The 14,384-nt window shown below is 39.4% G+C and overlaps 1 protein-coding gene across 6 annotated transcripts in view; it reads right to left on the bottom strand.

The window, feature by feature from the left end:
- Positions 1-14,384, bottom strand: part of EFCAB5 (EF-hand calcium binding domain 5) — a 161,444-nt gene that overhangs the window by 33,066 nt on the left and 113,994 nt on the right. For all 6 annotated transcript variants that reach the window (XM_074189122.1, XM_074189121.1, XM_074189120.1 and 3 more), the window contains one exon: positions 8,456-8,612. In XM_074189122.1, the coding sequence (XP_074045223.1) occupies positions 8,456-8,612 (157 nt within the window). The remainder of the gene's footprint in view (positions 1-8,455; positions 8,613-14,384) is intronic.

Here is a 14,384-nt window from a genome sequence, read left to right as displayed (position 1 = left end):
GGTATGGCTGACTCCAAGGCTGGTGCTCTATCCACTGAGCCACCTAGTCACCCCTAAAAGTTCATTTTCATGGAATCAATTTTCCCCTCCCCATTTGCCTTTCCACATAAGCTTAGGGAATAAATTATTTGTAGAAGGGATTAGAACATCACAAATGTATAGCCAAAGGGACCTCAGGATCCTTCTGGGCCAATGGCCTCATTTCACAGAACAGGAACCTGGGGCCCAGAGAGCTTAAGGTCACCCAAGTAAATGACAAAGGGAGGATATATGTTCAAGTCCTCTGATTCCAAATATCATACTGCCTCTCCCAGAATGGAGGAGTCCATTAGACCCCAGAATTATCCTCAATGACTCCCTTGATTTCCCCTTTTACAATGTCACCAAAACTGAATTTCCTGTTGCCATCATGCTAATTTGGGCCCTCATCACTACATAATTGGATAATGTTGACATTTCCATCTTTCCCATGCATTGCCAATCTTTTCAAGACAACTTTCTCACCTAAAGTACCCTCTCTTCTTTGTTTTGCCTGGCCAAACCCTACATGGTCTTCAAGGTACTCTGTGGCAGGGTAGAATGCTGGACTCCTAAAGCACAAGCTGTTTGCAAACCATAAGGCCTTGGCTTGGCCTGGCTAGCCACTGGCATGGCTAGCCATTATCTAGTCATTCAAAAAGATGATGAACAATATGAGATAATATTGTTACAGTATAAGTTTCTTGAGAGCAGGAATTATTTCATTTTTGGTGTTGTAACATATAAACTAGCCCAGTATTCTGACATATAATAGGTGGTTAATATGCCTATGGATTGATAAGCTGCCAGAGAGTGGTAAAAGAGTAGAATAGGGGCCACTATGGGGCCCATCAAGGAGGGCTTCATGGAGAAAGTGAGAGTTAACTGGTCTCTAGGAAAGACTAGGAAAAGGCTTTTGGAGGCCAGTGAGTCCAACATTCTCATTTTATATAGATGGAGAAACCAAGAATACAGAAAGAATAAGTGACAGGCACACCACTGATGTGTCTGAGGCAAGATTAAGTTCCCCAAGTTCTCAGCCTCAGTTTCCTGATTCTTCCTGATTCTAAGTCCAAAACTTTATCACTGTGCCACCTCACTGCCTGTTGGTCTTCTCCCATCTGTATTTTAGGGTATTGGGAAGAATGTATTATGTTTCATCCTCCTTTGAAAACCCCATTAAAATCTAACAGATTTTACATGTAGGAACAGAGACTTGGAGCTAGACTAGTGTCAAGAGATGGAATTTGGAGCTAGATCCTCTGACTCCAGAGATGGTATTCTCTCTTGGAGTCAAAGCCAACTGAATGTATGCTTAGACACTTCCTACTCAATTGGGAAGCAAGTATATACCCCAGAGAACCAATTCTTTTCTCAATGACCAACCTCACTAAATCTCTAAGTATTAAGTCTTCCACCTAAGTAATATCTTTTTTTTTAAATCACTTCTACTTTCTCCTAACCCCAGAGGACCTGAGATCTCTATTGACAGGGAAAATTCTCTGGGTGCTATAATAGATCTATGGTGGTGTGAGTAAAACTGGGGCATCTTGATGGTAACTCCTACTAGATCTAAAACTAGAAGGAGCCCTCTGAAGTTATCTAGTCCAATTCCCTCATCAGTTAGGGAAAATGAGACTGAGGGTCTCTTAGCTTAGGACTTATAGTGGTTCTCTGACTGTTTGAGGGCCAAAAGAAGAGTTTCTTACAAGCATGTCAGGAAGTATGTATGACATTCCAATTTGTGGAGAACAGTGTTCCTGGTGTTAAGAAGGAAGCCCCTTAGAATTTGTGGCAAGAGATAAGGGGTTCAGGTCATGTTGCAGAGAAAGTTTTAATCAGGAATAAGGAGGATTGAGAAGAACAGGAAATAGCGCTAGCTAGCCAACGCTCAGTGAACCAATCCACAAAGGTTTACTGAGGGCCCAATGAAAAAAGCCTAGGTTTGGGATCAAAGACCTAAGTCTGTGTCCTGGCTCTACCTCTTATCACTAGTGTGGCCTTGAGCAAGTCACTTAACTTCTCTAGGTCTTAGTTTCCTCTTCTGTAAAGTGAAGGAGATGGATTTTATGGTCACTGAGATCCCTTCCAGTCCTAGACAAATGAAAGTCAAGGTCAACTCCATACCATAAGAATTCAACAGAATGGGACAATTAGATGAACCCTATTTTAGGGAGGTTAATTATACCATAAAAATGGAAAGGAAAGATGAAAGTATCAGAAATGGGACCACATCTGCAAAAGAGAACTCTTTGACATCGAGAGAAGAGACTGGAGAAATCTGGCAATATTAGAGATGGAGAGTCCACTGGGAAATTCTTGGAGGAAAAATAATTCCTTCCATCACACTTCCTTGAGTCACATGGGTTGTTTTCATCTGCCCTTTCATTTCTATTTGAGTGTTCAGTTGTTAAAGCAGATGGAAGTAAACAAAGGGAGAGAGAGTGGAGGACTCATAGATCTCTTCCCTTCCCTGCCACCCCACCTTGAACTTCCTAATGCTTTCCTAGTGCCTCAGAATGATAAATCTAAAGCTAGCAGGAACCTCAGCTGTTATCTAGTCCAACCCCTTCATTTTTTCAGATGGAAAAATTGAGACTCAGAGAGGTGAAGTGATTTTTCTCAAGGTCACATAGCTAAGTTTCCTGTTCTATGTCTCAGTTTCAATTCTCATTTTTCTGGGTGTGGAGAAAGATTTTTTAAATTTAAATTGAGAGATGCCAAAGTGTGTTGATCAGCTGTGACTCCAAGCATTATTCATTCTTTTAAAATGTTCCCTTTTGAGAAGCTTAATCTGCCCAACCCCAAATTTCCCTCTTACTGATTACTCACCATCTACTTCCCAACCCGAGGAGCTCCCATCACAAGCCACAAGAGGCCGCTCGGCTACAACTTAATTGGTCCCAGTAAGCTGGAAAGGGATTTTAGGAGGCAAACCCCTAATTTGACTCTGAGCCCCAAAGGGGGAGAAGCCAAACTTTGAGGAACACAGGCCTACAGCTGGGGGGGGGCGAGAGTGACCCCAGGCAAATCCCCCAGGTTCTCAGCCTCAGTTTCCTCCTCTGTAAAATGAGAGTGGTTGGATTCCATGACCTCCAAGACCCCTCCGTGTTCCATTAAGTTCATTGGCTCCTTTTTCAGATGAGGAAAAGGAAACTGATCAGCTGACTCCAGATTCAAGGAATTTTCAGCTCCATTATGTTCCATTTCCTCTTTCTTCCTTTCCTACAATACACATACACATATGCACTACATATGTGTGCATACTAACACATGCACATACTTTACACACATATGTACACACATATCTTTTTTCCAGATTTGGTACCTGAAGCAAGAAAGGGTTGACTAACATTTATTCTCCTCTTTACAAAGGATTGGACATATGCTGTCTCATCTGATCCTCACAACCATCCTATGAGGAAAGGGCTATTTTAATTTCCACTTTAGAGATGAGAAAACTGAGGCTGAGAGTGGGTAAATCACTTGCTTGGGGTCACACACTTAACAGGACTAGGACTCAAGGCTTCTTGTCTTCAAGTCTAGTTCTCTATCCCCAGGGCCCCCGGTTGATCATCTCTAAGGGAAATAGGGATAGGGACTTAACCAGTGATTTCAGAGAAATTTCAGATGAGGATGCTCCCTCCACCAATGCATGTTGGCACATTTTCTGCCCCTCACAGTCTTAGAACATTGTTTAGAGTAGAGAGAGAGAGAGAGAGAGAGTAGGTGATTTGCTGAAAGTCACACAGCAAGAATGTGCTGCACAGGACTTGAACATAGGTCCCTTTCTAGGCCATCTCTCTCTCCTCCCTATGCTCCATGCTCCTCATGAACTAAAAGACCAGAATTCCTTTTCAGCTTTGAAATGCACATCATGACTTGGAACTACAAAAGGCTGATTTTGCCTCTTACCAAATCCATATGTCTGTACTCCCCTTCCCTGTGGGAGTCCCTGGCCAGATTTCCTATCAAGTAGCCCAGCTGTGCAGAGATGGTGGTCTGTGGGCAGGAGGATGTAAAATATCACTGGCTGGCTGTTGGCTGGCTCTGCTGAGATGTAAGCCCTTGGAGAAGCAGACTCAGAGATGCCCAACCTGGATCCAGATCCCGAGGAGGATCAGTGTCAGAAAGGAAAGTTCTCCATATAATCCTGACATATGTGTATGTGTGTATGTAAATATATATATACAGAAATATATATGTTGAGACAGACAGACAAAGGAGAAAGGAGCTAGAAAAACAGAGAGACAGAGAGAGAGAGAAAGTGAGAGACAGAGAGATAACAGAGAGAGAGAGAAGAGGAAGAGACAGAAGGAGAAAGGAAATAGAGGAGAAAGAGAAAGAGGAGAAAGAGAGTCACACAGAGACAGAGAGGGAGAGGGAGACAAAAATATAATCATAGAGACAGAGACAGAAGGAGGGAGGAGATGGAGAAAAAGACATACATATACATAGAAGAGAGAGCGTGCCTGAGTATAATGGTTTGCAAAGCTCTTCACTTCTTTTGTTCCTCCTCATATCCTTGGAAGGTAGGTTCTAGCACTGCCCTTATTACTCATATAAGGAAACTGGAAACTAAATTCAGGCTAAAACCCCACCATTCCTTTCCCAACCCCTCTCAATTCTAGTGCCTTCTTCTGTGAATTATTTCCTTTTTATCCTGAATATAGCTTGTTTGCACATATCTGTTTCCTTGTTGTCTCCTCCATTAGATTGTGAGCTCCTTGAGAGTGTCTTTTGGACTATCCTTTGCCTCTTTTTGTATCATCAGTGATTAACACAGTGACTGGCACCTAGAAGACTCAATAAATGTGACTGACTGAGAAACAACTGAAACAGGGAATGCCACAAGAAATAACAAATAGGAAGATTTCAGAGAAATAAAGGATCGTGGATCCAGGAATGGAAGGAACCTTTAAGATCATCTACTCCAAACCCTCTGTTTTTTCCAGGTGAGGGAAATTGAGGCCCAGAGATGGGATCACATAGAAGAGCTAGGATTCAAAACCATCTTTTGACTCCAGTTTCAGCATCCTCTCCTCTCTTCTGCCTATCAGGAGAACATTTGTCTGCTGTGATCTACACTAAAGGTGGCAGAACCCAAGCATCTGTAGGATCAATCATTACAATAATGTAAACAAAATCCACACAAAAAGTTACTGGATTTAGATGAACAGAATGTGATCTTCTTGAAGGCAGGCACTATTCAGTTTCTCTAGCTGAATCCCCAACACTATAGGACAGTCTCTGGCACGTAACACACTTAATGCTTACTGATGAATTTATTGATTGAATGAATGGAATCATCTTAGTCCTGGAGAACAGATTTAACAAACATTCCTTCTCTTATTGGAAAGGAGGGGGCTTAAGGCTACAGAATGTGGCAAATACTGTCAGACTTGATCATCTTGTTGATCATTTATGCATATTTGCTTTTCTTTGCAAACAGATGGATTTGCAGTAAAGTGACTGTCACTCACTATTGCCCAATTGTCTTCAAGTTCTTCATCTATAAAATGAGAAAATTGAACCCCATCACTGCTAAGGAACCTTCCAGGTCCAGAGCCATGATCCCATGTTCCCTACTCAGTCTTTGGACTTAGTTTCCTCATCTGTAAAATGAGGAGGCTGGACTAGTTGGAGGTTTCCCTCTGTTTCATATATAAAAAGGAGAGAGTTGGACTCAATAACTTCTCAAGGTCCTTTATAGCTTTATATCTATAATGATAAGGGGTTGGGAGGACAGTCACATGGGATAACATTTATCAAGAAAGAATTTATGTTTCTTCCTTAAGGATATGATTTCTCTCTCATCACATTCAATTTGAATCAATGTATACCATGGAAACAATGTAAAAACTGGCAAATTAGGGCTGCTAGGTAGCACAGTAGATAGAGAACCGGCCCTGGAGTCAGGAGTACCTGAGTTCAAATTCGGCCTCAGATACTTAATAATTACCTAGCCATGTGGCCTTGGGCAAGCCACTTAACCCCATTGCCTAGCAAAAACCTAACCCCCCCCAAAAAAACCTGGCAAATTGCCTTTTGTGGGGGGTGGGGGGAGAGAAGTAAGATTAGGGGGAAAATTGTAAAACTCAAAATAAATAAAATCTTTATAATTAAAAAAAAAAGAAAAGAGGAGGAGAGGTCTTAGGTGCAGGATACTACAGAGAAAAAAAAGAATTGTGATCTTTAAAATGGACACAAAAACAAACCCAAAAGTCTTTAAAAAAAAAAAAAGACCAGGGGCAAGGGATGGGGGAGGGAAGGCACCACAATGGAGCTGGCCAGAGGTCAGTTGAATCTCAGCTTGATGGCAGTTACCATTGTGATCAACCCTGTCTTCTTTACACTGGCCCATTGTGCCAAAATCTCTGCTAGGATATAGAATTCATGTCCTAAGATCTCTTCCTTGTCTCTACCCTCCTCCAGAGAGGCCAACACCAAAGAAACCTCAACTCTGTATTTTTCTTTTAAGTATTGAATCATTTTACTCTCCAGGAAACACCCTGTTGTCCAAGCAAGACATGAGCATCTTTCTAGTTTTACTGTGATCAGAATACAGTCACTATGACCAACTACCTCTGAAGTCTGCCATGCTGAAAAGAGAAATCTGGAGCTCAGAATGGATTATATAGTAGCTGAACACAAGGCCCTGGGCTGCTATCTATCCTAGGAGTCCTTTCTTCAGACTGAAATGGATAGAAGAAGTTTCTTTAGCTATTCAAATGTAGCAAGAACAAAGGAACATGTGGCCACAACTCCTCAGCGCTCACAGATGGGACTGGCCATTTTCCTTGTCCATTTTTCCTGCCATAAATAATTATTACATTTTGTTATATGACCAGAATTATGACAGCTCTAGGAGAAGAGTGAAGGTACCTTTTAATACAATCAGGTTAGTGATCTACTCAAAACACTGTCAGCAGCATTGCAAAGAAAATGTTTGCCTTAGTTTCTCTCATGTCCTTTCATTCCAAACTGGAGAAAAGATACTTGGCTTATGGAGAAGACTTGGCTCTCTTTAATCATATGAGGGATTACCAAGTGGAAGTTAGATTAGGCTTACCTTTTGTAGCAAAAGAGCAAGGGACAGGTTGATATGATGTTAGAGAAAAGGCCTTGGAGTAAGGAAGACCTGGATTCAAATTCTGCCTCTGACACATGCATGTGCCTTTTGGCAAGATCCTTTATCTTCACCATGTCCCTCATAATACTCTAATATAAATTGATGATCTGTGAGAATTTGATCCTTCAGTAAAATCATAGATTTATTTCTTTTTTTAAAAAAAAGAGCTTTCACATGGAAATCAATTTGATTTGCTTTGCTTAGACCTAATGGATTCTTGCTTTTTTTTTTTTAGGTTTTTTGCAAGGCAAATGGGGTTAAGTGGCTTGCCCAAGGCCACACAGCTAGGTAATTATTAAGTGTCTGAGACGGGATTTAAACCCAGGTACTCCTGACTCCAAGGCCGGTGCTTTATCCACTACGCCACTTAGCTGCCCCTACCCAATGGATTCAAATGGAAGCAATGGGCAGAGTATGCTGAAAAGTTAAATATCATGATCTCAGATAGATCTGGACAGGACCTTAGAGGTCATGTAGTCTAACTTACCTCCCCCCCTTTAAGGACAAGCAAGGCAACTAAGACTTATCACATAGAAGTGATTTGTCTAAAGTCATAGTGTACATAAGAAGCCTAATGGAACATTAGAGGTCTTTGAAGAATCTTGGTCACTGGGGATATCTTACAAGGGACTTTTGTTTAGATACACATTGGACATGAGTTCATAATATACTTCCTAGCTATGTGACCTTGGGCAAATCACTTAACCTCTGTTTGCCTCACTTTCTTCAATTTTAAAATGGAAATAATAATAGCATCTGTCTCCCAAGATTGTTAGGAAGGTCAAATCAGAAAATATTTGTAAAGCATTTAGCCTGTAGGCACTACATAAATGGTATTATTATTAAATTGACTATTAAATTATTCTTTATTAGTATTTAATTATGCCCCAGACACTTACTAGGTGTGTGACCCTGGACCAGTCACTTAACCTCTGTTTGCCTCAGTTTCTTCAACTAGGAAATGAGACAATTGAATTCTAAGGTCTTTTCCAGTTCTAGATCCATGATCCTATAATGGCTGAGGTCCTATATACCTTTATAAGCAAAGACAATGGAGACTCAATTTCTTTGAGAAAGAATGAATTTGATTATTGAAGGATCTTTGGGGCAGACTTGAGTTTTGTCTTTCAATCATCAGTTTGGACCTACGTGGAATTAAATTCTTCTATGGTCCATCTCACCCAGAGAGACCAGTGTTTTTCCTAAGTAGGTGGCCCTTGCCTGTGACTAGGAAATGACCGATGCAAATGGTGATTAGCTGGACTCCTAATTGATAGATATTGGCATGGAAAGCCTTGCCCTTACCTTTCATCATCGATATTTTCTCCATGCCTTCCTTGTAGGAAAACAGAAGTTTATCAATCTCATGCAGTTCCAAGAAACCAGAGCCTTCATTATCCCATTTCTGAAAAAGAGCTTCCAGAAGTATCTTCCTTCGCATTGCCATGGCATCTTGCTGAATCTAAGAAGAAAACAAGTTTGCAAAGGATGGAAAGACATGACTCCCAGCAGGTTGGGTACTTTAAAGAGCTGATTTCACTTTGGGCTACAGTATGACACTGAAGGACATCACTTTGTATTATTTTATACAATATTTTGAATGCCAAGACACATATCATAGTATGGTCCTTAGAGAGCTGACCTTGGTTCCAGGAAGACCCAAGTTCAAATCCTTCCTCTGACACATCCTAGCTGGTGAACCCAGGCAAGTCATTAAATGTTCCAATGCTCAATGCTAACCATCTTTCTAAGGTTAGAAGTCACCAACATGTACTACTAGAAGCTGGTTTTGTTAGTTTTTTTCATGCAGAAGTTCCCTATGAATCATAGCTTCAATCTTCATCAGTATATTTTACATACATATATATATATATATATATATATATATATATGTATGAATGTATGTATTCACATACATGTTGTCTCCCCCAATAGAATATTAGCTTCCTGAGGGGAGCACCTGATTAATTTTTGTTTTATGACCCCAGCGATGACGGCATTTCCTAGCATAAAGCAAGAACTTAATAAAAGCTACTCAGTCACAGGCATTTATTAACTGCTTACTATGTTATAGGTGAAAACAAGTAGATGACTCTGTATAGAGCCTAGAGTCAGGAAGACATGAGTTCAAATCTAGCCTCAGATACTTGCTAGTTGTATGACCCTAGGCAAGTCACTTAATATCTATTTTCCTTAATCCACCAGAGAAAGAAATGGCAAGTCACTTTAGTATCTTTGCCAAGAAAATTCCATGGACAATATGGTTCACAGGGTCACAAAGAATCAGATATAACTGAACATGTTACAGGCATTGTACTGTGGGGAAGATACAAAAAAGGGAGGAAAACAGTCCACTTCAATGAGCTCATATTTTAATAGAGGAACAACTAGATTTGTTGCTATTGTTCTGTCATTTTTCAGTAATGTCCAACTGTCCATGCCTGCATTTGGGGTTTCCATGACAAAGGTACTAATAGTGGTTTGACATTGCCTTGGCCGAATCACTTTTATATTCTATTTTAAATTTTAATTTTTAATTTATGGAACAAAATAAACATCTCCATAACAAAGTACAATAAAAAAGAGGATGACCTATGTACAACTTTTTATTCCCTTCAAATATACAACAAAATTATGTGAATGTCTTTTTTTAAACTTTTTTTTCTTTCCTATTTTATAGATGAGGAAACCGAAGTAAATAGGGTGAAGTGGCTTGCTCAGAGTCCTTCAGATAATGAGTGTCTGAGGCCATGTTGGAATTCATGAAAAGGAGTCTTCCTGACTCTAGACCTGGCACTCTATTCATTGTACCACTCGGCTGCAAAATAACTAGGGAGATGTGAGACATACACAGAGAAGATGCAGGTAATTAGACAAGGGAGAGTGTTACCATGGCAGGGAGAGAAGGACTGAGAAAGACCCCCTGGAGAAAGATGAGCCATGACTTGATCCTTGCAAGAAACCAGATAAACTAAGAGGTAGGGATGAGGAGATGGAGCATTCTTGGGATGGTGAATGAACCATCCAAAGGCAAAGATGAAGAAGATGGAATGTTGCGTTTGTGAAAGAGCAAACAGGATAATGGAAGCTGAGTTGTAGGTGTGTGGAAGAGAGTCAAGTGTAAAAAAAAAACTGGAATGATAGAAGAAAACTAGCTTATGAAAGACATTCAACACAAAACAAAGGACTTCATATTTCATCCTGGAGGTAATGAGAACAAAGGGTGGGTGAAGAGGCAGGTGGCATAGTTTGGGAAAAAACCCTTTAGGAGTTGCATGGAGGATGGATCAGAATGGCAAATGAGTTTTGACTGCAAGATCAGTTAGGAAGGCTATTGCAGTTATCCAGGTAAGAGATGACAAGTGAGAGTTCTGACCATGTGAATGGAGGGGGTAGCACATACAGAAGAGATGTGATAAAGAGAGAAAGGATTTGATGAAGAATTTGATTCTTGGGGTGAGTGACAATGAGGAGTTGAAGATTGGCCTAAGATTGAGAATCTAGGTGATAGGAAGACAATGGTGCCTTTGTCAGTAATGGGGAAATGCAGATGGGGGGGAAGTGTTTTGGGAGGAAAGATAATGAGTATGGTTTTAGATATGTTAAGTTTGAGATGTTTATAGACAATCAGCAGAAGATGTCTAGTTGGAAATTCATGGAACACTGAGATTGGATGCATTGATCTCATTGATCTGCATACATATAATAATGGAAACCATGGGTGTTGATGAAATTGCCAAGGGAAATCTAGAGCAAAAAGAAAAATGAACCAAGCACAGAGGCTTGGGGAATGCCCTCAGTTAGAGGGAATGACCTAGATAAGGAACCAGCAAAAGAAATAGAGTAGTCAAATAAGAGGAGGATCAAATTCTTATTGACTGATTGTTAAGAGAGAGAAAAATGATTGTAAATCTCTGAATGGGAAAATGACTGCCATTCACTATTACTCCCTAAGATGAAAATCAGGGACTATGGGCCATCAGTCAATCTACTAGCATTTATCAAAGGTTCTTTGTGCTAATAGCCTGAGGACACAAAGAAAAGCAGAAACAGTCCCTGTCTTTAAGGAATTTACATTTTAAAGGGAAAGGAAACATATAAATCTTTATGTTAGATTAGAACATGTTAATATGGGGAAAATGGAGACCTAAGCCATACAGTGAATGCTGGGCCTCATCTTCCTGAGTTCAAATCTGATCTCAATCACTTCCTAGCTGTATGACTTTGGGCAAGCCATTTAGCTCCATTTTCTTCAGTTTCTTTATCTGTAAAATGAGTTAGAGAAAGAAATGGCAAACTAGCCCAGTATCTTTGCTAAGAAAAGCCCACATGGGGTCATGAAAAGTAGGGCACAACTGAGAAATGACTGAACAACAAAATAAGAGAAGAGGCCCACATTCTCTATATAATAGAGATCTGATTAGACAGGTCATTTTTAGAAGTACTTCCATCCACCAAAAGGTTCCAGGATGATAGATGGTTTGGAGCCAAGGAACCAGATAAACCTTTGGGGGTCTTACGCCTTCTCTGATTCTAGTATGTTTTTGCACATCTTAGGCTGGCAAACAGATTTGTTCAAATATTTAACCCTAGACTTCATGGTTTTGCATCAAATTAAAGGTCCAAATGTCATTAGTTTAGTTTGGAATCATTGATCTGAAAATGGAATGAGAGGATAGACTTAAGATAAAATGAAAGGCTGAGTAAGAGATTTGGTAGCACAGAGAATAGAGCTTGGGAGTCAGGAAGACCTGAAGTCAAATTCACCTTTAGATAATTACTAGATGTGTAAAAAATAATATTTTATCTAACTTGGTTTCCTTTTATGTGAAATATAAATGACAATGTGGTTGTGAGGATATTAGATAATATTTGTAAAGTGCTGACCTAGAGAATGAACATTAAGGGTGGGATTGGAACCCAGATCTTCTTCCAGAGCCATAATTGTCTCCCAGAAGATGATAATTAAAGAGAAATATGAAAGCCACACCTAAAAGAGTATGAGGGCAGGTCACAGAATGGACTTAATAGATGTATTTAGTGGCTGGCATACTTCCACTCTGGGGAGGATGTTTACATTAGATGGTACTCCCCAAGGCATAACCCACCGTAGTCCACTGCATTACAATTTTCCATACAAGTAGAGGACTGTTCAGCCTTTGGAGAACACCAACTTCACATGTGTACAGGCATAAAAAAAATGCATCATCAGGTCATATCAGACACCATCTCAAATATTTATGTGCCTACGTAATTTCCCCATTTTCACAAACCTACATCTATAGACAGGCAAACCACTCTTTGATAGTTTTCAGAACCTGCTGAGCTCCTTCTAATCAACTGAGAAATGTTTATTAAGGGCCTAAAGAACTGGTCTATAGGACAACCAGAGCAAGATGTCTAGTTTGAAATTCATGAGAGACTGAGATTGGGCTGGGCATTGATTAATAAATCAGTGGGGGATACAAAAAGAGGTAAAAGACACCATCTATACAGAAACTATGTTTCCCAGCTGCCCAAAATAGCTAGCTAGTATTTAATATGCATCTTCAGGTTTTGTTTTGTTTTTTTTTTTGCAAGGCAAATGGGGTTAAGTGGCTTGCCCAAGGCCACACAGCTAGGTAATTATTAAGTGTCTGAGACCAGATTTGAACCCAGGGACTCCTGACTCCAAGGCTGGTGCTTTATCCACTACGACACCTAGCCACCCCTGCAGCTTCAGGTTTGTAAAGCACCTTACGTAGGTTACATTTCATTGATCCTTACAGAAAAACTGAGAGGTAGGTGCTGTCCTTAGTTCCATTTTACAGCTAGCAAGTATCTAAGACAATATTCCATCAAAGGTCTTCCTGACTCCAGTTCCAGTATGCTGCTGAACCAGGGGTATTCTCTAGAGCAGATGGGTCCAACCCACAGCCCATGGACCACATGTGGCCCTCCAGGTCCTTTCATACAGCCCACATCACATAATCAGAAAATGAAGAAATGGGTGAGTGCATAAGCTATCACTGCAACATCAAAGACCAGTTTAATCCTTAACTAACAAAGGCTTGATTTTGCATGTAAATAACATTATGTAGTCTCAGAAACCCTGGAAGTTTTGGGGTTTTTTTACAAATGATATGCATATAGGAATTAGGATCTTTATTTTGAAATGTTATGAGACATTGTAATAGTATTGTATGCAGAATTGATTCTATCTTGTCATAGGACTCTGAGAATAGATTTCAAGATTTTAGAAAACGTCAACTGCATTTCAATATATTTGCTACTCCGTTCTCAGCTGACACCTACAAATCGTCTGCAAACTTGCAAATAGAATATATGACGTTCAGTCAGATATAAAACTCAAAAGAAAAATATATTCAAGTATCTTTATTGGATTTTTATAAGTTGTACTTGCCTAAAGAAAAATATCTGACATTTCACAAGCATGCCCTGTTCAAGAAGTCTCTTTTGGGGAGTATGTATATTTGTGAGCAACTCTTGTATCATATGAAGCATACAAAAAATAAAAATAGAATAAAAATTTCAAACAAGTATTTTGAAAATATTCTTCACAGTGCTACAACCGCTAAAAAAATCAGAAATAGATTTTAAAAAGAGCAAGCCCAATTTTCACAATAAAAAACGGCATGTTCTATTATTTTTCTGTAAGAAATCATGAGGGATGGGACTTCAGAATAGCCTGGAAAGATTTGCAAGAAATGATGTTGAATAAAGTGAGTGGAACCAGAAGAACAACAGCAACACTGGGTGATTATCAACTATGATAGACTTGTTCACTTCAACAATATAATAAAGACAATTCTAAAAGATTTGTAATAAAAAAAACACCATCCAAATCCAGAGAAGGATCTGGGGGAATTTAAAACAGTATCTTCAATTTTTAAAAGTTGTCTTATGTATTATGTTTTTTCTTTCTATTTTTTCCTCCATTTTGTTTTGATTTGATTCTTCTCTCACAACATAACAGAGATTTGTGTTTAGCATGATTATGCACATAGAGCCTATGTTAGATTGCTTTCTGTCAGAAGGAGGGGGAGGGAAGGGAGGGAGGGAGAGAGAATTCAAAACTTTACAGAAAAATGTTGAAAGCTACTATTTCATGTAGCTAGAAAAATATATTTTTTTAAATGGCATGTTCTTAATTTTGTTCAGAAATTCAATGTTTTATTATTATATTCATTATTTTTATTATTATACTTTATTACATTTATTATATTTTATTTCA

Source organism: Macrotis lagotis, chromosome 5, assembly GCF_037893015.1.
Source record: "Macrotis lagotis isolate mMagLag1 chromosome 5, bilby.v1.9.chrom.fasta, whole genome shotgun sequence".
NCBI lineage: Eukaryota > Metazoa > Chordata > Mammalia > Peramelemorphia > Peramelidae > Macrotis > Macrotis lagotis.
This window is presented reverse-complemented; position numbering and strand designations above follow the sequence as displayed.